Source organism: Oncorhynchus nerka, linkage group LG17 (genome assembly GCF_034236695.1).
Source record: "Oncorhynchus nerka isolate Pitt River linkage group LG17, Oner_Uvic_2.0, whole genome shotgun sequence".
NCBI lineage: Eukaryota > Metazoa > Chordata > Actinopteri > Salmoniformes > Salmonidae > Oncorhynchus > Oncorhynchus nerka.
The window spans coordinates 22,647,688-22,669,161 of record NC_088412.1 but is presented as its reverse complement, the minus strand read 5'-3'; the positions used below and the strand labels follow the sequence as shown (position 1 = coordinate 22,669,161).

The 21,474-nt window shown below is 45.9% G+C and overlaps 1 protein-coding gene across 2 annotated transcripts in view; it reads left to right on the top strand.

Moving 5' to 3' along the window:
* LOC115144899 (single-stranded DNA-binding protein 3-like) overlaps window positions 1-21,474 on the top strand; it is a 140,040-nt gene that overhangs the window by 114,853 nt on the left and 3,713 nt on the right. Inside the window, exons 6-18 of one of the 2 annotated variants that reach the window (XM_029686018.2) lie at window positions 6,206-6,289; window positions 8,360-8,419; window positions 8,551-8,617; window positions 10,205-10,272; window positions 15,525-15,589; window positions 15,810-15,855; window positions 15,976-16,011; window positions 17,606-17,660; window positions 19,820-19,890; window positions 20,032-20,110; window positions 20,627-20,655; window positions 20,860-20,961; window positions 21,336-21,473. In XM_029686018.2, the coding sequence (XP_029541878.1) occupies window positions 6,206-6,289; window positions 8,360-8,419; window positions 8,551-8,617; window positions 10,205-10,272; window positions 15,525-15,589; window positions 15,810-15,855; window positions 15,976-16,011; window positions 17,606-17,660; window positions 19,820-19,890; window positions 20,032-20,110; window positions 20,627-20,655; window positions 20,860-20,961; window positions 21,336-21,365 (792 nt within the window). In that variant the 3' untranslated portion in view covers window positions 21,366-21,473. Of the gene's footprint in view, window positions 1-6,205; window positions 6,290-8,359; window positions 8,420-8,550; window positions 8,618-10,204; window positions 10,273-15,524; window positions 15,590-15,809; window positions 15,856-15,975; window positions 16,012-17,605; window positions 17,661-19,819; window positions 19,891-20,031; window positions 20,111-20,626; window positions 20,656-20,859; window positions 20,962-21,335; window position 21,474 lie in introns of those variants that run through there. The other variant, XM_029686017.2, reaches the window with a different exon arrangement.

The following is a 21,474-nucleotide window of genomic DNA, read 5'->3' as shown; positions in this document are numbered from 1 at the left end:
TATGTGTGTGTATGTGTGCATGGCTGTGTATGTGCGTGTGCATGGCTGCGTGTGTGTGTGTGTGTGTGTGTGTGTGTGTGTGTGTGTGTGTGTGTGTTGGTGTGTGTGTGCATAGCTGTGTGTGTATGTGGCTGTGTGTATGTGTGTGTGTGTGTACGTGGCTGTGTGTGTGTGTACGTGGCTGTGTGTGTGTGTGTGTACGTGGCTGTGTGTGTGTGTGTGTGTGTGTGTGTGTGTGTGTGCATGGCTGTGTGTGTGTGTGTGTGTGTGCGTGGCTGTGTGTGTGTGTGTGCATTGCTGTGTGTGTGTGTGTGTGTGTGTGTTTGCTTGTGCATGGCTGTTTTTGCTTTTGCGTGGCTGTGTGCGTGGCTGTGCGTGCGTGTGCATGGCTGTGCGTGCGTGTGCATGGCTGTGTGTGCATGTGCATGACTCTGTGTCCGTGTGCATGGCTGTGCGTGTGCATGGCTGTGTGTGCATGTGCGTGGCTGTGCGTGCGTGTGCATGGCTGTGCGTGTGCATGGCTGTGTGTGCATGTGCATGACTCTGTGTCCGTGTGCATGGCTGTGTGCGTGGCTGTGTGCGTGGCTGTGTGCGTGGCTGTGTGTGCGTGTGTATGTGCATGTCCGTGTGCATGGCTGTGTGTGCATTGCTGTGCGTGCGTTGCTGGGTGTATGCGTGGCTGTGCGTGCGTGTGCATGACTATGTGTGCGTGGCTGTGTGTGCATGGCTGTGTGTGTGTGTGCATGGCTGTGTGTGTGTGCGTGTGTGTTTGTGTGCTTGGCTTATGTGTGTTGGTGTGCATGGCTGTGTGTGTGTGTGTGCGTGGTTGTCTACGTGGCTGTGTGTATGTGGCTGTGTGTGTGCGTGGCTGTGAGCGTGTGCATGGCTGTGTGTGGGTGTGTGTGTGCAGGGCTGTGTGTATTTGTTCAAGGCTGTGTTTGTGTGTGTGTGTGTGTGTGTGTGTGTGTGTGTGTGTGTGTGTGTGCATGGCTGTGGTGTGTGTGTGTGCTTGTGTGTGGCTGTGTGCGTGGCTGTGTGTGTGTGTGCGTGTGTGTTGGTGTGCTTGGCTGTGTGTTGGTGTGCATGGCTGTGAGTGTGTGCGTGGCTGTGTGTGTGCATGGCTGTGTATGTGTGTGCATGAGTTTGTGTGTGTGTGTGCATGAGTTTGTGTGTGTATGCATGAGTGTGTGTGCCTGTGCATGTGTGTATATGTGGCTGTGTGTGTACGTGGTTGTGCCTGTACATGGCTGTGTGTGTGTGTGTGTGTCGTGTACATGGATGTGTGCTTGTGCATGGCTGTGTGTGTGTGTGCAAGGCTGTATGTGTGCAAGGCTGTGTGTGTGTGTGTGTGTGCATGGCTGTGTGTGTGTGTGTGTGTGTGTGCATGGCGGTATATGCGTGTTTGTACAATAGTAGCGAGTGGTGTGTGTTCCAGCATCCCTCCCAAATTCAGAGGAGAGGGGTAATTAACATAGGTGACCCCAGCACTGATGGGGTAGCCCCGAGAGCAGCCCCGAGAGACTCCCCTAATCTGTACCTCATAGGCCAGGGCTCACATCAGGGTCCTGCAGCGGAGGGGAGGGAGGAAGGGAAGGAAGGAGGGAGAGTTTGGGGAAGGAGGACCACAAAGCCTGTGTGTTGGCATCTGGCCCGGATCTGCGATTCTCCCTGATATAGAAGGGGTCGGCCCGCTTAATAATCCTCACGGCAAAACTTCACTGGAAAGGGCAGGCCCAACGCACACTAGGAGAATGGAGGACTAGGAGACTGCTGGCACACAGTAACAAGCAGGTTACCCCAGTGAGGTTAGCAGAAAACATTGTTAAATTATTACGTTTTACATTTAAAAAATATATATATATTTAACCTTTATTTAACGAGGCAAGTCAGTTTTATTATTTACAATGACGGCCTACGCTGGCCAAACGACACTGGGCAAATTGTGCGCCGACATTGGGACTCCCATTCACGGACGGCTGTGATACAGCCTGGAATCAAACCAGGGTCTGTAGTGATGCCTCTAACACTGAGATGCAGTGGCTTAGACCACTGCTCCACTCGGAAGCCTCAAAATTATCCAGAGCAATTCGTGTTCAGTGCTTCGCTCAAAGGCACAACAGATTTTTCACGTAGTCGGCTCAGGGATTGGAACCAGAGACTTTTCGGTTACTGGCCCAACGCTCGTAACTGCTAGGCTACCTGCCGCTCCTATGTCAATCCATTGTTATTTCAAACCATACTCTTAAAGCCGTAAACCGTGGTCATAAATAGAACAGAGCTGGTTTCTAATCTACAGTATATGCACTGTTACAGGAATGTCTCTCCATAGTCAGAGACAGCTAGCTAACTGTCATCTAAAATTGGATCACCGTTGGTGCGTATCGTAGTTATGTCGCCTGGGGCTGAGTTTGTTGGTCAGGTGAGTCTTAAGAGTCAAGGTATTGATAGGTGATAATGTCTAGCTTGGGTGTAGTAGCTACTCTCTTCTAGAGAATCATCAACAGATGACGCAACCACTATTGCACTCCACTCTGCCCTTTCCCACCTGGACAAGAGGAACACCAATGTGAGAATGCTGTTCACTGACAACAGCTCAGCTTTCAACACCGTAGTGCCCTCCAGGCTCATCACTAAGCTAAGGACCCTGTGATTAAACACCTCCCTCTGCAACTGGATCCTGGACTTCCTGACGAGCCTCCCCCATGTGGTGAGGATAGGCAACAACACATCTGCCACGCTGAAGTGATTCAGAGGGATTGGGTTAAATGCGGAAGACACATTTCGGTTGAATGCATTCGGTTGTACAACTGACTAGATATCCCCCTTTCCCTCAACACGGGGGCCCCTCAGAGGTGCATGCTTAGTCCCCTCCTGTACTCCCTGTTCACACATGACTAGGAGCTGATCGTGGACAACAGGAAATGGAGGGCCGAGCACGCCACCATTCACATCAACAGGGATGTAGTGGAACGGGTCGAGAGCTTCTGTGTCCATATCACTCGGGATATATTATGGTCCACACACACACAAGGCAGTCGTGAAGAGGGCACAACAACGCCTCTTCCCCCTCCAGAGGATGCAAAGATTTGGCATGGGCCCTCCGATCCTCAAAAAGTTATACAGTTGCACCATTAAGAGCATCTTGACTGGTTGCTTCAGAACTTGGTATAGCTACTGTTTGGCAAGGCTCTACAGAGAGTAGTGTGTACGGCCCAGTACATCACTGGGGTCGAGTTCCCTGCCATCCAGTAAGCATTTCACTGTTAGTCTACACCTGTTGTTTACGAAGCATGTGATTTTAATCATATTTTATATGATTTGATTTGAACTCTGTTGGGTTGATGGACTACCCATTGTGTTTGAACATGTCTTGGTCTCTATGGTAGAAGGTTAGACTGGATCCTATCGGTTAAAGTTTGAGAATGCCTGGTAGAAGTGATATGTGAATAGGACCACTGGAGAAGGAGTATTGGCATTCCTGGGCCAACTCTTTCTCTCTCTCCAGTCCCAGTCTGTTGTTCACGCTGTCAACTGTCTCTCTGTAGCCTAGTCTGGCAGTAGCATATTGTACGAGTGGTTCAACTAAACCTGGTTTGGATTCTAATGACGAAGACTCTTGAGCTGTTGATTCAGGATTCTAGTTTATGTTCAACCATTGCAGAGCCTATTCCAGGTCTGCCACTGAAACGAAGACTGACATTCCTGACCACTGTGGCAGGAATCACAGATACACGACAGTGACTCACGGCTTCATACCATAGTAACACGCTAAATCAGCGCACTATTCTACAGTCTCCTCGGGGAGCAAACCCTCATGGCAGTCTTTCCCTACTGAGCTGACAGGTTGCCATGCCATGAGCCTGTAGCATTGCTGCTGGAATGTAGAAAGGAATGACAATGAGTGTGCGTTGTGCTGTTGTTCAACCAGGCTTTGTTTGTTGTGTTTCAGTTTGTCTTTTGTGTTCGGGCCTGTCTATGGTAGATCTGCACTGCCCTCTAGTGGAGATGGAGCAGTACTGTATATGCATACACACATGACTGGCTTAGTATTGCCATCCAATCTGTGTTCAGTTACTGCCTCTTCAGGGAAAGCAGCAGAGTTGTTGTGTTGTTCCTAAAGCAGATCTGGGGAGGGTGAGTCTGGGAGTAGACTGGGTGGCTTTTGTTGATGGGTTTGTGGTACGCTGCCAAGCTGTTATCTCCTTAGCTGTGTAGAAAATGATTTTATTAATTGCTTCATTTAACCCCCACCCCCCCACCCTCTTCTTCCCCCGTACAGACGCACCCGTACAGATGCACCCGTACAGACGCACCCGTACAGACGCACCCGTACAGACGCACCCGTACAGACACACCCGTACAGACACACACACACAGTCCACCGCTACAGCGACAGCCCTCCACTTTAAACTGCTGGGAGGCCAGGTAGTGCAGCTGGTGTTGACCACCATCCAAAAAGCTGCTAGCTACCTCGGCCCTATGCTCAGCCATTGCCGCAATGCTACTATTTACATTTGACATTGTAGTCATTTAGCAGACGCTCTTATCTAGAGCGACCTACAGGTGCAGTTAGGTTTAATCAACATATTTTTCACCTAGTCTACTATCATGACTTGTGACATCTGTCTTTTTCATAACACTTACTCAGATCCAGAACTCTACAGCTGCAGTCATATTTATTACTGATAAAAAATGTCATATTTTTCTCTTCTCTAGGTTAGAATTGTAAATGAAAGCATTAGGCTGCTATAGTAAGTGGGTTTTATACACAACACACACTTGTAAAAACCTCATGTTAAACTCTCGCTGGAAACACTTCATCACAAGAGCTCCTCATAAGTCCACAGCTATGTGCCTTATCAACACGGCCCTCACTTGGAGAGGCCTGTACATGAGGTGGTCGATGAGGACGATGGTGACTTAGTGGGTACATATACCTCTAACACTGTACACCTCTAAGTCAGCATTGGTTGACTTGCTGCTTGCCTCTTAGGGCTGAAGCATTGTTGTACTGCTAAAATAAAGTAGTTGAATGCATTAGAGTTGAGGTTTTATTTATTTTCATTCTCAAGCTCAATTTTTGTACATTTTGTTTCACCGCTCTCCCCTCTGTCAACGCACCACCATTCTCCCCAGTGCCAGGGCTTCTCAGGGTGGTTGAGCAGGAGAAGGGGAGATACTGCTGGTGTCTGCTGCTGCTTGGTCTGTCGGAACTGAAGAGAGTTTCTTTGATTTAGTAGGAATTAGGTTTCATCAGACAGGTTGGATCTTCTAGTGAGATCTTCTAGTGTTAAATAGAAGGATTGTCTCCTGGCCAGGTGCAGACATGTGTAGTGTGTTAGACAGATAAGTGTCTCTGCTCCCGTGGGCAGACATTCAGTTGAAATAGTGTGTGTGTGTGTGTGTGTGTGTGTGTGTGTGTGTGTGTGTGTGTGTGTGTGTGTGTGTTTAGTTAGTGCTCATACAGGTGTGTGTCTGGTGTTGCAGATTTGAAATGGCAGGATTAGGGGATTACCAGTCTGCTACATTACCTGAAGGCTTCAGCAGGGTGTGTATGCATGCGTGACTGGTGTGCACGTTGTGTGTGTGTGTGTGGGGGGGGGGTCTGCTGCTACTGCATGGTTACCTGAGAGCTTCAGGCGTCATCGAGGCTCTGAAAGACTGGCTGATAAAACAACACATGACTGTGAACGCGTGTGGTCTCCTCTGTATGATTGGGTTGGTTTACATACTGTGTGTTCAAGTGAGAACAGGAGGTGCTTTCTTAATGGGTTATCTAGAGATAAATATTTCTGAGGTTAGATGTTTTATGTAATGTATTTACGTACATAGTTACTGTATGTGGTAAGATTTCCTTTTCTACACTGTCAGTTGGGAATTACTTAAGACTGTGTTGCTAAGAGATTAATTAAATTAATTATATTTAAGGTGACATATATTATTTTAACACATTTCATGAATAAAGACACAGTACACACACCTGCATTGAAATAGGAATGAATTCTAAACAGTTAGCCATAGTGGTCTAGTGTGTTTAAAAGCACAGCTGATCCATGAGCCAGAGGTTGTATAGTGCTTCTATCCTGGGCGGGTGTTTTTATGTGTGCTAGATGTAGAGGGAGCATCAACACCTATAGCTAGCTCAACTCCATGGCCCTCCGAGCCTCACTGTGTCACTCATCTCCCTCTCTCTTCTCTCTTAAAGGGACCTCCCGGCTCCCAGCCGTCACCCCATGCACAGCCACCCCCACACAACCCCAACAACCCCATGATGGGACCTCATGGCCAGGTAAGACACACTCACACACACCTTTCTCTCTCACACACGCTTTGCCACCTCTCCCTCACCTCTTGCTGCATAGGCAGGCACTCCCTCTTTCACTTCTCACTCACTATCTCTGCCTGTCCACTTCACACTGAGAGGCCTCTGTCTCCCTTGGTCTCTTCCTCTCTGCCTGTCCACTTCACACTGAGAGGCCTCTGTCTCCCTTGGTCTCTTCCTCTCTGCCTGTCCACTCACACTGAGAGGCCTCTGTCTCCCTTGGTCTCTTCCTCTCTGCCTGTCCACTCACACTGAGAGGCTTCGGTCTCCCTTGGTCTCTTCCTCTTTTGCACTCCCTCACTACTTATCTGTCTCTTTTTGTCTCTCACCCACACTCCCTACCCACCTCCCACCCCCCAAAACATATGTCCATACAAACAGCCCTGCTCTCTAGTTGTGGACAGACAGTGGCCATGACGCTGTAGATTGGATAAATAATTCAGCTGTGTTGGCCCAGCTGTATCGAATAGAGGAAGAGTGGGGGTGCATCTGGCCAGGCTGAGCAGAGCAGGCATGCTCTCTCCTCTCCCTGACCCCAGCACTCACTATCCCATATCCCATCAATATCCCATTCATATCCCATTAATATTGCACTGTGGAGCGCTCGCACACAAACTCACCACAACTTGGCTTAGACAAAAGCAGAGGGGGAGAGAGGGATGGGAGAGAGGAGAGAGGGATTGGAGAGGGGAGAGAGAAGGGAGAGGGGGGAGAGAGAATTAAGGACAGCTAGATGGAGGGAGAAGGGGAAGGGATAGAGGGAGAGCGATGGAGGGTGAAGGGGAAATGGCAGTCTTTCCCTCCAGGGCCTGGTCATTACTTAACCTGTCCTCCAGCTGGCCTCGTCTCCCTTCGACCAAGTAGTACCTTGCGTTTAATTGGCTCTGAAAGCCTGTTTCTGTGTTGTCATGGCGTCATGTTTCGCCTGACCGTACACATCTCTCATAGCATGATCATTTGTGTGTTATGTCATTGTCAATAACACTGGTTAGTTGCGCTCTTAATGATTATTATATTTTGTTTTCCCTTGATTAAGTCTTTTTTAGATACAACTTTTTTTTGTTAAGGCGTCCGCAATACTTCTCAGCCTAAACAGTTCAGAACAGTCCGTGCAGATATTATGACAACATTTTGTGACGTGTTGGATTTTTTCTGGAGGCAAGCTGAAGTCAGTAGCCGAAGTCTACGCCCCCACATCTGCCATTATTCAACAGTAGGAATTCTTGAATGAAGAGCCTGTACTCCTGCATGTTTTTTCACTTGAGATATACTGAACCAAACACCTTATTTAGATGTCAAACTGCGCGTCTAAGATCTCCTTGGCAAAAACGTCAAAATTAATGACAGATTTCTTGAATTATCTTAGATTAAATCAGACTATTTTGTGGAAGGGTATACTGGCTACGGTGTCTTAAAATGGACAAACAGTACTATTGCTGCTTTTTTCTTGTTCTTCAAGCCAAGGTCTTTTTAAAGGAGTATGCGAGCACAACTCGGCTAGGCGCCAGCCGAACTGAAGCATGTTGACGCCTTTAGATACACTGAGATATTTTCTGTGGTTCTATCACACTGTCAAAATGTTGTCTGGTAGCTCTGTTGGACAATTGATCAATACAGTCAGTTGTGTTTGTGTGTGTGGGGGTGTGTGCGTGTGTAAAAACCGATATAGATGTGTATTCTTCCACTACCCTCCTGCACACACCCTCCCATCCTCATCCCTCATCCTCTACAGTTCCCTCATTCAACATGCTGACATCACCCACGCCCATACTCTACTCCACCTTCCTCTCTTCCCCCCTCTCTCTTTATCTTCCCTCTTTATTTCCCCTGTTCTGTTCTGTTCTGTTAGTCTTCAGCATCTGAGGACTATTGTTCAGACTGTTGTTCAGACCAATGTTCAGACACAACCTTTGCCTTGTGTAGAATGCAAACAAAGCTCACTTTCTCCAGCACAATGGTTCCCCCTGCTGACAGCTGAAAGTCGTACAGTAGCATGATGGATAAGACTGACGTCGACATCTGTCCTCCTCCCCACAGCCTTTCATGTCCCCAAGGTACCCAGGTGGACCTCGCCCATCGCTCCGCATGCCAAATCAGGTAAAGTACCCCCACCCCCCAAAAAAGGTGTTCTCTACTAGAAGTATGTGTCTTACATGTGAGTAGTACATTGTCAGGGAGTTGAATGCTCTGTGCTAATGTTAGTCTCTCTCTTACCCTTTGTCTCTCAGCCCCCTGTGGGAGTCCCAGGGTCACAGCCTCTCCTGCCAAACAGCCTGGACCCAACCAGACCACAGGGTAAACACCTCACACTTCTATTCATTTTGTAACGTGTAATATCTATTAGCTTAAAGCTGGAATCAGTACTTGGTGAAACTGCCACAACGAACACTGTTTTTCTTAACATCGGACATCATTGCTTTCGTGATAGAAAGGGGTATGTACTGCATATTCATCTGCCTCTGGGTAGAAAAACAACCTCAACCCCCTAGAGAGGATTGACACACCACTGCATCAATCTAAATGACATAACAAGGTGGCAGAGCTATAGAGGCAGCAGAGCTATAGAAGGCAGCAGAGCTATAGAAGGCAGCAGAGCTATAGAAGGCAGCAGAGCTATAGAAGGCAGCAGAGCTATAGAAGGCAGCAGAGCTAGAATGGTGTTTGTCAGACCATGAGATATGCAAAAATCGGTCTTCTTACGAAAACATCTGTAGCGTCTGAACAGTTTGCCCTAGAAACCATTACCACTCTATGGAAAGAGGAGACTCTCACGATGGTGTTCTCAGTTTTGCTCTACGGCCCTCCCAAGTGTCAGGGGACTTGTCTGACGTCGGTACCGTCGATGTGCCAACTTCTGTTAGTTGCATTTGGGCTACAAACTAATGTGACAAACTAATGTGACGTTTTCTCCCCAATTTCGTGGTATCCAATTGTTTTAGTAGCTACTATCTTGTCTCATCGCTACAACTCCCGTACCGGCTTGGGAGAGAAGAAGGTTGAAAGTAATGCGTCCTCCGATACACAACCCAACCAAGCCGCACTGCTTCTTAACACAGCGCGCATCCAACCCGGAAGCCAGCCGCACCAATGTGTCGGAGGAAACACCGTGCACCTGGCAACCTTGGTTAGCGCGCACTGCGCCCGGCCCGCCACAGGAGTCGCTGGTGCGCGATGAGACAAAGACATCCCTACCGGCCAACCCCTCCCTAACCCGGGCGACGCTAGGCCAATTGTGCGTTGTCCCACGGACCTCCCGGTCGCGGCCGGTTACGACAGAGCCTGGGCACGAACTCAGAGTCTCTGATGGCACAGCTGGCGCTGCAGTACAGCGCCCTTAACCACTGTGCCACCCGGGAGGCGAAAGGGGAGATTCTCACGATCACAATGGGGTTCTCCAAGTGTCACAGGACTCATCTGAAGATAACATTTATGGAAGTATAAAGGTAGTTTTGTGCCTACCCCCAAAAAGGAGTTAAATACAGGGGTTAATTTCCAGAATCCCACAGTATCCCTTTAAAGGTGCAATATGCAGAAATCACTCCGCCATTTCCTGGTTGCAAAAATTCCAATAGTTCTGTGACAAAACAAGCAAAACCATCTAAATCGCTGTAAAATATTTTTTCAATAACCACACATTTTTTATTTTCAGCTGTTTGAAGCTGGTGTACAAAACCGAAAGTAAAAGACACAAAAACGGAACTTAAGAACGGGGCGCATAGAAATTGGGCACATAGAACAGATCTACTGATTTGCTTTCAATGAAAATGACAGATCTATAACTCACATTGCATATTGCAGCTTTAGGGATATGTGCTTGTAGAATGTATTTGGTCTGAAATTGTCCAATGCTGACGGACTTCCTCTCGATCATCCCTCCTCCAGGACATCCAAACATGGGCGGCCCGATGCGGATGAATCCCCCCAGAGGGATGGGTGGCATGGGCCCACAGGTACAGGCAGACACCATGACTCCCCCTAAAACTCTGCTGCTCCACCCCTCTATCCATGATCCCCATGTCCATTTACAGCATAACACACTAAACACACAAGGTTGCTTTCATCACTACTTATTCACTAATGTCTGCCTCAACCTAAAGTATTTCTATCTGGAAAAGCTCAATTAAAAATGTATAACCACAAATACACAATTTTTTACATGAAATCTCAATAGACAAATATTTTCAGTAGAATGGCCTTACTGAAGAACTCAGTGACTTTCAATGTATCACAGTCATAGGATGCCACTTTTCCAACAAATTTCTGCCCTGCTAGAGCTGCCCAGGTCAACTGTAAGTGCTGTTATTGTGAAGTGGAAATGTTTAGGAGCAACAAAGGCTCAGCCGCGAATGGGTGGGGCTAACAGAACGGGACCGCCGAGTGCTGAAGCGCGTAGTGCGTAAAAATGATCTGTCCAAGGTTGCAACACTCACTACCGCGTTCCAAACTGCCTCTGGAAGAAATGTCAGGACAATAACTGTTTGTCCCGGAGCTTCATGAAATGGGTTTCCATGGCCGAGCAGCTGCACACAAGCCTAAGATCACCATACGTGATGCCAAGCATTGGCTGGAATGGTGTAAGCTTGCCGCCATTGGACTCTAGAGCAGTGGAAACGCCTTCTCTGGAGTGATGAATCACTCTTCACCATCTGGCAGTCCGACGGACAAATTTGGGTTTGGCGGATGCCAAGAGAACGCTACCTGCATAGTGCCAACGGTAACGTTTGGTGGAGGAGGAATAATGGTCTGGGGCTGTTTTTCATGTTTTGGCTAAGCCCCTTAGTTCCAGTGAAGGGACATCTTAACGCTACAGCATACAATGACATTCTAGATGATTCTGTGCTTCCAACTTTGTGGCAACATTTTTTTATTTTTTTATTTTTACCTTTATTTTACTAGGCAAGTCACTTAAGAACAAATTCTTATTTTCAATGACGGTCTAGGAACAGTGGGTTAACTGCCTGTTCAGGGGCAGAACGACAGATTTGTACCTTGTCAGCTCGGGGATTCAAACTTGCAACCTTTCGGTTACTAGTCCAACGCTCTAACCACTAGGCTACCCTGGGGAAGATCCTTTCCTGTCTCAGCATGACAATGCCCCCATTCACAAATCAAGGTCCATACAGAATTGGAACTGCCAGCCAGGCCTAATCGCCCAACATCAGTGCCCGACCTTACTAATGCTCTTGTGACTGAATGGAAGCAAGTCCTTGCATCAATGTTCCAACATCTAGTGGAAAGCCTTCTCAGAAGAGTGGGAGGCAGTTATAACAGTGAAGAGGGGACCAACTCCATATTAATGGCAATTATTTTGGAATGAGATGTTTGTCGAGCAGCTGTCCACATACTTTTGGTCATGTGGTGTAATTGCTGTGTCATAAAAAAATCCAGGTCCAGACACCTTGATGAAGTGTGCGTCACCAAGATGGCATAGCAGTCAGACGTCCTTTGTCCTCATCTTGTCGTGTCCCGTATATATGTATATTTGCAACTTTCTTCGCATACCTTTTTATATATATTTTTTATTTTCCATAAACTCAACTTCAAAACACTCTCCTGCAACCCGCCTCACCAATTTATAAAAAAAAGTATTATTTACCTCAAGTCTGTAATCCTCCATAGAAGCTAACCAGAAGCTAGCCAGAAGCTAACCAGAATCTAACCAGAAGCTAGCCTGAAGCTAACCAGAAGCTAATCAGAAGCTAGTCTGAAGCTAGTTAGCTTCTTTACTGGCTAATCGTTAGTATTCAGCTAACCACGGTTTGTGGTCATCAGTTATCCTTTAGCTCGAAAATCTATCGCCAGTTTTGTACGGCGCGGCTCGGACCGGAACATACCGGACCTATTTTTCTCTCCATGTCCCCGAATTTCAACCGCAAGCTCTGGACATTTTATACCTGGATCTCGCAGCTAGCTAGCTGCTATCCGTGTGACTATTGGCTTACGTCGATCCCGGAGAAAACATAAATTATTCTAGCCAGCTAAAGAGTACCATCAGCCACTCCTGGGCTACAATCACCTATCCGGACCCGTTTTACTGCCAACGCGGAGCCCCACCGGGCCTTCACAACTGGACTACCGACGTTATCTGCCCGAGGGAGTTATCCAGCTAGCTCCTCCGTCGCGACGTTACCTGAACGCATTTTTTTTCTTTTTTCTTGGGCCTCTATAACTATATCTATTTTTTTTGCGAATTGGATTGATCCCCTCTACCACACGGGACCCCACTAATCCTACTGACGGAAATGCACGAGGTGGCTAAAAACAGACCTCCATCCTATGCTAGCTTGCTACCGATGGCCCGGCTAGCTGTCTGAATCGCCGTGACCCCAACCAACCTCACTACTCACTGGACCCTTTTCTTCACTCCTTAATGTCAATATGCCTTGTCCATTGCTGCTCTGGTTAGTGTTTATTGGCTTATTTCACTGTAGAGCCTCTAGTCTTGCTCACTATACCTTATCCAACCTATTAGTTCCACCACCCACACATGCGATGACATCTCCTGGTTTCAATGATGTTTCTAGAGACAATATCTCTCCCATCATCACTCAATACCTAGGTTTACCTCCACTGTTTTCACATCCTACCATACCTTTGTCTGTACATTATACCTTGAAGCTATTTCATCGCCCCCAGAAACCTCCTCTGTTCCAGACGTTCTAGACGACCAATTCTCATTGCTTTTAGCCGTACCCTTATCCTACTCCTCCTCTTTTCCTCTGGTGAATCCAGGCCCTGCAGTGCCTAGCTCCACTCCTATTCCCCAGGCGCTCTCTTTTGATGACTTGTGTCACCGTAATATCCTTGGTTTCATGCATGTTTGTTTTATTCACTGCTTTAGCACACTCTGCCAACCCGGATGTTCTAGCTGTGTCTGAATCCTGGCTTAGGAAGACCACCAAAAATTCAGAAATGTTCATCCCTAACTACAACATTTTCAGACAAGATAGAACTGCCAAAGGGGGCGGTGTTGCAATCTACTGCAAAGATAGCCTGCAGAGTTCTGTCCTACTATCCAGGTCTGTGCCCAAACAATTTGAACTTCTACTTTTAAAAATCCAGCTCTCTAAAAACAAGTCTCACCGTTGCCGCCTGCTATAGACCACCCTCTGCCCCCAGCTGTGCTCTGGACACCATATGTGAACTGATTGCCTCCCATTTATCTTCAGAGCTCGTGCTGCTAGGTGACCTAAACTGGGACATGCTTAAGCACCAGCTGTCAGAGCAGCTCACAAATTACTGCACCTGTACATAGCCCATCTATAATTTAGCACAAGCAACTACTTTCCCTACTGTATTTATTTTATTTTATTTATTTATTTATTTGGCTCATTTGCACCCCATTATTCTTATTTCTACTTTGCACATTCTTCCACTGCAAATCTACCATTCCAGTGTTTTACTTGCTATATTGTATTTACTTTGCCACTTTGCCTTTACCTCCATTATCTCACCTCATTTGCTCACATCGTATATAGACTTGTTTCTACTGTATTGTTGACTGTATGTTTGTTTTACTCCATGTGTAACTCTGTGTTGTTATATGTGTCGAACTGCTTTGCTTTATTTTGGCCAGGTCACAATTGTAAATGAGAACTTGTTCTCAACTTGCCTACCTGGTTAAATAAAGGTGAAATAAAATACATTTAAAAAATGAAGGCCGACAACGCATTGGTGTATTTTAATAGTGAAGTAGCCCACACTTTAAAGGCTTTTTGACTTTAGCCTTTAACTCACGCAGGTGCCTGGACTTGGATTTCTTTATGCCACTTAGCATTTATTTGTGGTTATAATTTGTCCTTAAGCCTTTCTAGTACTATTCCCCTCCAAGAGCACCTGTGGTTGTTTTGGAATACCTGAATCGCTCTTGCTACTCCCCCCCCCCCCCAGCTATTTCTATCTGCTTTGTCTCAAAGCGTGCCTGACATCATACCCCTCAAGTAGAACCCCTCTCCTTGTTAAGTATAAATCCACAGTCTCGTTTCCAATCACCAAGTCAGTTTGAGCTTCATGTGCCATGCTGCCCTTCTCCCTGCCCCTCCCTACCATTCTCCCTGCCCTTCTGCCCTTCTCCCTACCCTTCTCCCTCACCTTCTCCCTACCATTCTCCCTGCCCTTCTGCCCTTCTCCCTGTCCTTCTCCCTGCCCTTCTCCCTCACCTTCTCCCTACCATTCTCCCTGCCCTTCTGCCCTTCTCCCTGTCCTTCTCCCTGCCCTTCTCCCTCACCTTCTCCCTCACCTTCTCCTTGCCTCTCCCTGCCTTCTGCCCTTCTCCCTGTCCTTCTCCCTGCCCTTCTCCCTCAGCTTCTCCCTGCCTCTCCCTGCCCTTCTGCCCTTCTCCCTGTCCTTCTCCCTGCCCTTCTCCCTCACCTTCTCCCTCACCTTCTCCTTGCCTCTCCCTGCCTTCTGCCCTTCTCCCTGCCCTTCTCCTGCCCTTCTGCCCTTCTCCCTGCCCTTCTCCCTGCCCTTCTCCCTGCCCTTCTGCCCTTCTCCCTGCCTCTCCCTGCCCTTCTGCCCTTCTCCCTGCCCTTCTCCCTGCCCTTCTCCCTGCCCTTCTCTCTGCCCTTCTCCCTGCCCTTCTCCCTGCCTCTCCCTGCCCTTCTGCCCTTCTCCCTGTCCTTCTCCCTGCCCTTCTCCCTGCCTCTCCCTGCCCTTCTGCCCTTCTCCCTGCCCTTCTGCCCTTCTCCCTGCCTCTCCCTGTCCTTGTTCCTGTTCCTGCCCTTCTCCCTCACCTTCTCCCTGCCCTTCTCCCTGCCCTTCTCCCTCCCCTTCTCCCTTCCATTCTCTATGCCCTTCTCCCTCCCCTTCTCCCTGCCTCTCCCTGCCCCTCCCAGCTACCCTCATTGTGTAACTTTGGCAGACAACAATTCAGCAGCTTGTGCGACATCTGCTCGACCAGTGTAATCATCCGCTGAACAAAACTCTACCTCTGAATGGAACTACTCTGTGTTCTGCTCCACGCTACTGTCCTGCCAAGCCCCCACTGTGCAACCATCACAACACACACACACACGTGCACACACACACCACATATTCAGACACACATGCCCCTGTTATCATTATACACGTACATTGCTGATCAGGATCAAGTCATTAAAAACTGGCATCTGTCTTAAACACAACAAATGAGAAGGTGATCCCTGGCATGTATTGTCCTCACTAGTACCAAGGGTTGACGCGGTGTATTCCTCTCTCTGTGTAGAACTATGGTGGTGGAATGAGGCCTCCTCCCAACTCCATGGGGCCAGGAATGCCAGGGATGAATATGTGAGTACAGTCATTCTCCAAAGGCATTTAATCACCTCCATCTACTTACCATGATATTTTTTGGTCCAAATATCTGAAGTACGATTGGAATTGCTATTAATAGCACTGATAGGATGTAAGAATATTTGACAAGTAACAATTTGAGCAAATACAAGCTCTAATTTGTTCAGCAGTGAGCCTCTCTCACACAGCCTATTTTCCTCCCCTCTCTCTGTCTCAGGGGTCCTGGAGGTCGTGGTCCCTGGCCCAATCCCAACGCAAACTCAGTAAGTCATGCTCACTCACCTTCTCACTCACTCTAATGCCTCGTTGATTTTAGAGGCGTTTCTCTGTTGTGAAAGTCATGAGTTCACTGATTGTTTCCCTTTTCTATTCTCTTTCTGTAGATAGCCTATTCCTCGTCATCTCCTGGCAACTATGTGGTAAGTCTCAAGCCTAAACACTGGTTAGTATTGTTAGCCATAGCTGACATCTGACTGGCATGCTACTGTATACAGTGCGTTGAGAAAGTTTTCACACCCCTTGACTTTTTCGACATTCTGTTGTGTTACAGCCTGAATTTAAAACCGATTTCAATTGAGATTGTGTGTCACTGGCCTACACACAATACCCCATGATGTCAATGTGGGATTATGTTTTTCATAGAAAATGAAAAGCAAAAATGTATTGCGTCTAAGTATTGAACCCCTTTGTTATGGCAATCCTAAATAAGTTCAGGAGTAAATATGTGTTTAACAAGTCACATAATAAGCTGCCTGGACTCACACTGTGTGCAATAATAATGTTTAACCAGATTTTTGAAGGACTACTGTACCTCATCTCTGTACCCCACATATACAATTATCTGTAAGGGTCCCTCAGTTGAGCAGTGAATTTCAAACATAGATTCAACCAAAGACCAGGGTGGCTTTCCAAAGCCTCGCAAAGAATGGTGCCTATTGGTAGATGGGTAAAAAAAAAAGACATTGAATATTCCTTTGAGCATGGTGAAGTTATTAGTTACACTTTGGATGGTGTATCAATACACCCAGTCACTACAAAGATACAGGCATCCTTCCTAACTCAGTTGCCTGAGAGGAAAGAAACCGCTCAAAGTTCAGTTAGAGTATTGGCTGTGATAGGAGAAAACTGAGGATGGATCAACAACATTGTAGTTACTCCACAATACTAAGCTAAATGACAGGGTGAAAAGAAGGAAACCTGTACAGAATTTTAAAAAATCCAAAACATGCATCCTGTTTGCAATAAGACACTAAAGTAAAACTGCCAAAAATGTGGCAAAGAAATTAACTTTGTCCTGAATACAGAGTGTAATGTTTGGCGCATATCCAACACACATCACTGAGTACCACTCTTCAGATTTTCAAGCATGGTGGTGGCAGCATCATGATTTGGGTATGCTTGTCATCGACAAGGACTAGGGAGTTTTTAAGGATAAAAATAAACAGAATAGAGCTTATAAATTCACCTTTCAGCAGGACAATAACCTAAAACACAAGGCCAAATATACACTGGAGTTGCCTACCAAGACAACATTGACTGTTCCTGAGTGGCCTAGCAGTTTTGACTTAAATCAGCGGGAAAATCTATGGCAAGACTTGAAAATGCCTGTCTAGCAATGCTCAACAGCCAACTTGACAGAGCTTAAATATTTTTTTTAAGAAAAATTTGCAATTATTTTCTAATCCAGGTGTGCAAAGTTCATAGATTTACCCAGAAAGACTCACTGCTGTAATCACTGTCAAATGTGATTCTAATATGTATTGACTCAAGGGTTTTTAATACTTATATAATCAACATATATTAGTGTTTAATTTTCATAAATATTTGTATTTTGTGTAGATCATTGACAAAAAAAATCACAAATAAATCAATTTTAATCTCACCTTGTAACCCCACTAAATTTGGAAAAAGTCAAGGGGTGTAAATATTTTCTGAAGGCACTGTATGTCTAGATGTTTTTGGAAATATCTTTCCTCTAAATCTCTCTCTCTCCTCCTCTCGTCTTTCTCCCAGGGTCCTCCAGGGGGCGGAGGCCCACCAGGAACTCCCATCATGCCTAGCCCAGGAGGTACGCAACACTTATGTCTCCATATCACTCCTCAATCTATTTAACCTCTACTGACTCCCCATCCCGCATGCGGGAGCGTAATCATCGCCTGAAACTAATTATCATAACGCAACGGACATTAATATCCCTAGAAAATATTCCTATTCATGAAAATCACAAATGAAATATATTGAGACACAGCTTAGCCTTTTGTTAATCACCCTGTCATCTCAGATTTTCAAAATATGCTTTACAGCCAAAGCTAGATAAGCATTTGTGTAAGTTTATCGATAGCCTAGCATAGCATTATGCCTTGCTAGCAGCAGGCAACCTTGTCACGAAAATCAGAAAAGCAATCAAATTAAATAATTTACCTTTGATGAACTTCGGATGTTTTCACTCACGAGACTCCCAGGTAGATAGCCAAAGTTCATTTTTTCCCAAAATATCATTTTTGTAGGCGAACTAGCTCCGTTTGTTCTTCACGTTTGGCTGAGAAATCGCCCGGAAATTGCAGTCACGAAAACGGCAAAAAATATTCCAAATTAGCTCCTTAATATCGACAGAAACATGGCAAACGTTGTTTATAATCAATCCTCAAGGTGTTTTTCAAATATCTATTCGATAATATATCCGTTGGGACAATTCATTTTTCAGTAGGACCGATTGGAGTAATGGCTACCTCTGTATTTTACGCGAGAGTCACCCTGGGAGCCATCAGGTGACCACTTACGAATGTAGCCGCCTACGGCTATTCTTCAACATAAATGCGTAAAACTACGTCACAATGCTGTAGACACCTTGGGGAATACGTAGAAAGCGTAAGCTGGTTGATGGCACATTCACAGCTCAATAGGGACTCATTGGAACGCAGCACTTTCAAAATATGGGGCACTTCCAGATTGGATTTTTCTCAGGCTTTCGCCTGCAACATCAGTTCTACTCACAGACACTATCTTTACAGTTTTGGAAACGTTAGAGTGTTTTCTATCCAAAGCTGTCAATTATATGCATATTCTAGCACCTCTAGCACCACCATCATCTGTTGTTCTCACTTATGCTGCATCAATCTGATGTTCCTGTTGACAGTACTGTCAGAACACACCGCTCTGGACAAACATCCTGTGGATGTGCTGTTTTTGTTGGGATGTGGAGAGGTTTCTTTTTGTATCCACTATTTATTATTTACATACACCTATTGTGATGTGTTGCCTGGGCAACATGTGCACAGCACTTCTCACATGCTTTTCCACTGCAGTCGCCAAGACCCCCCCCTCCCCTTCCCCACACACACATACACCCAGTCACGACTGCACACACATACACCCAGTCATGACTGCACACACATACACCCAGTCACGACTGCATATACAACCCCACACTCCCTACCTCTTTCTGTTTATTTTTCTCTTTCTCCCGTTCTCCTGCCCGTTCTCTTGCCCGTTCTCCTGCCCGTTCTCTTGCCCGTTCTCCTGCCCGTTCTCTTGCCTGTTCTCCTGCCCGTTCTCCTGCCCGTTCTCTTGCCCTCTTTTTCCCTCTCTCTTTCACAATTTTGCGATTCCTTTATTTTTTTATGTTCATCTATCTCCTACTCTGACCACACTACAATGTCGGATCAAGGTCCTTTCAATTCTCATATTCTATGCAGGATGGAGACACAATGAGAGCAGCATGATGTGCTGGTCCTGTTTACTTCCCACTGGCTCTGTAGTCATCAGGATTTAACCCCAAGTTCATGGGAACATGAAATTTGAAAAGTGTGAGACATTAGGCATTGGGTAGATGAATTATAGCCTGCATGTTTAAGTGTGAATCATCCTCATGTTTTGGTGGTTTTGTAGTGTTCAATCTCAAGGCTGTTCATTAATGTGGGAGAAGGCAATACAGTACTGCGTAGTTCTGCTCAAATATGATTCTTTTGTTATTTTTATTTAACCTTTATTTAACTAGGCAGGTCAGTTAAGAACAAATTCTTATTTACAATGACGGCGTATACCGGACAACCCGGACGACGCTGGGTGCGCCACCCTATGTGACTCCCAATCACGGCCGGTTGTGATTTAATTAGGATGTCTGTAGTGATGCCTCAAGCACTGAGATGCAGTGCCTTAGATGGCTGCGCCACTCGGGAGCCCTAAATATACTGTAGGCTGGACTAACTGTTGTTTCCTTTTCACCAGACTCCACAAATTCCAGTGAAAACATCTACACAATGATGAATCCTATTGGCCCTGGTGGTAACAGGCCTAATGTAAGTAGGCTCTTTGTTTTTCATGAGGTTCCTGTTTTCAAATGGGTAGAGGCACTGATTATGCAATTAGATATGATAATGACAAACATCATTAAGTTGTAACTCTGTTTTCTGTGTTGTTCTTTTGTTTTTCTCTTACAGTTCACAATGGGGCCGGGCCCTGAAGGCCCAATGGGTGGAATGGGAAGCATGGAGCCACACCATATGAACGGATCGCTAGGTGAGTTTTAATAGCAGCTATCAGCCGATCAATGTGATGATATTCTTCTCATCTGTCAGCAGCACGTAAAACTGTTACCTGGAATTCATTCAATCATTCTGACAAACATGAACATTTACATTTCTGAAACTTTTATATAAATATTAGGCAGTAATTTAGAATTACTGTACAATAGTAATGTGGTCATCCGGCTTGAATTGTTGAAATCCGGTAGATGAGTTCCTTGAGAAGTAGCGCTTTCCTAGTGTGACTGTACCCCCTTGTGGACACTAGAAGGATCGTTCCTTTCATAATATGGATTGAAGTGGAAGCAGATTATATGGGCAGCAAGCAGGCAGATTGATTCTGTAGGCAGGTGAGACATGAAGCCAATGAAGTTGGGTTTCATCTGTATTTGAAACAAATAGTTGAATTAAAGCATATGACCTGTGATCCCCGACCAGAGGAGCAGTTGATCATAGCTTTATATTGATGAGCTTTTCTCTCATGTCAATCTCTCTCTCTTGTTGTTTTCAGGCTCTGGTGACATGGATGGGTTGCCAAAGGTGAGACTTTAAAGACTCCACACCAGATAAACTTGCATTCATTTCAATGCAGACCCATCAGCTAAAGTTTATCGAAGACACTTCTAATACTGATGACTTGGTTTGGACCCAAAGCAGGCATTCATTAAATAATGGCACTTTATATAATGAAACATCCATTCACTAGAAAAGCCTAAATCTGGATTTCTTTCCCTCTTGGTGTAGAATTCTCCCAACAATATGGCAGTCATGAACAACCCTCCGGGAACTCCGCGGGATGATGGGGAGATGGCAGGGAACTTTTTAAACCCATTCCAAAGTGAAAGTGTGAGTACTTTACAGCACTACAGTCCTTCTCTTCACTAACCCGCTACCATCAGGCAGTGTGCTTCTGAGAGGAAATTCTCATCTCACTGCTGACTTGATTCCTTTATCCTAAACACTTTCCCTTCAGGCTTTACCTTACTTTGTCGAAATTAGATTTGTTTTATAATGTCAACATAGAAAATATGTATAATTCTTACCTGGCTGTCTTATATAAACTTCTTATGCATGATAACAAACTTATACATGGACAGAATCGTAATTACATTGAGTGGAGTTTCTTATTGCTTGCATCTTGAATTTTGTAGCATCATATAAACAGTGTAATCTAGCATTGGCTCATCTATTTCCCCCTTTCCCTTCTTCTCTCTTTGCAGTATTCACCCAACATGACGATGAGTGTGTGATTTTATTTTTTATTTTATTTTTCTTTATTTTCTTTCTTTTTTTTTATCTCCCCCTTTCCCTCCCACCCCGCTGCATCTTGCGTTTCCCTCTCCCCCCCCTACTCTCCTC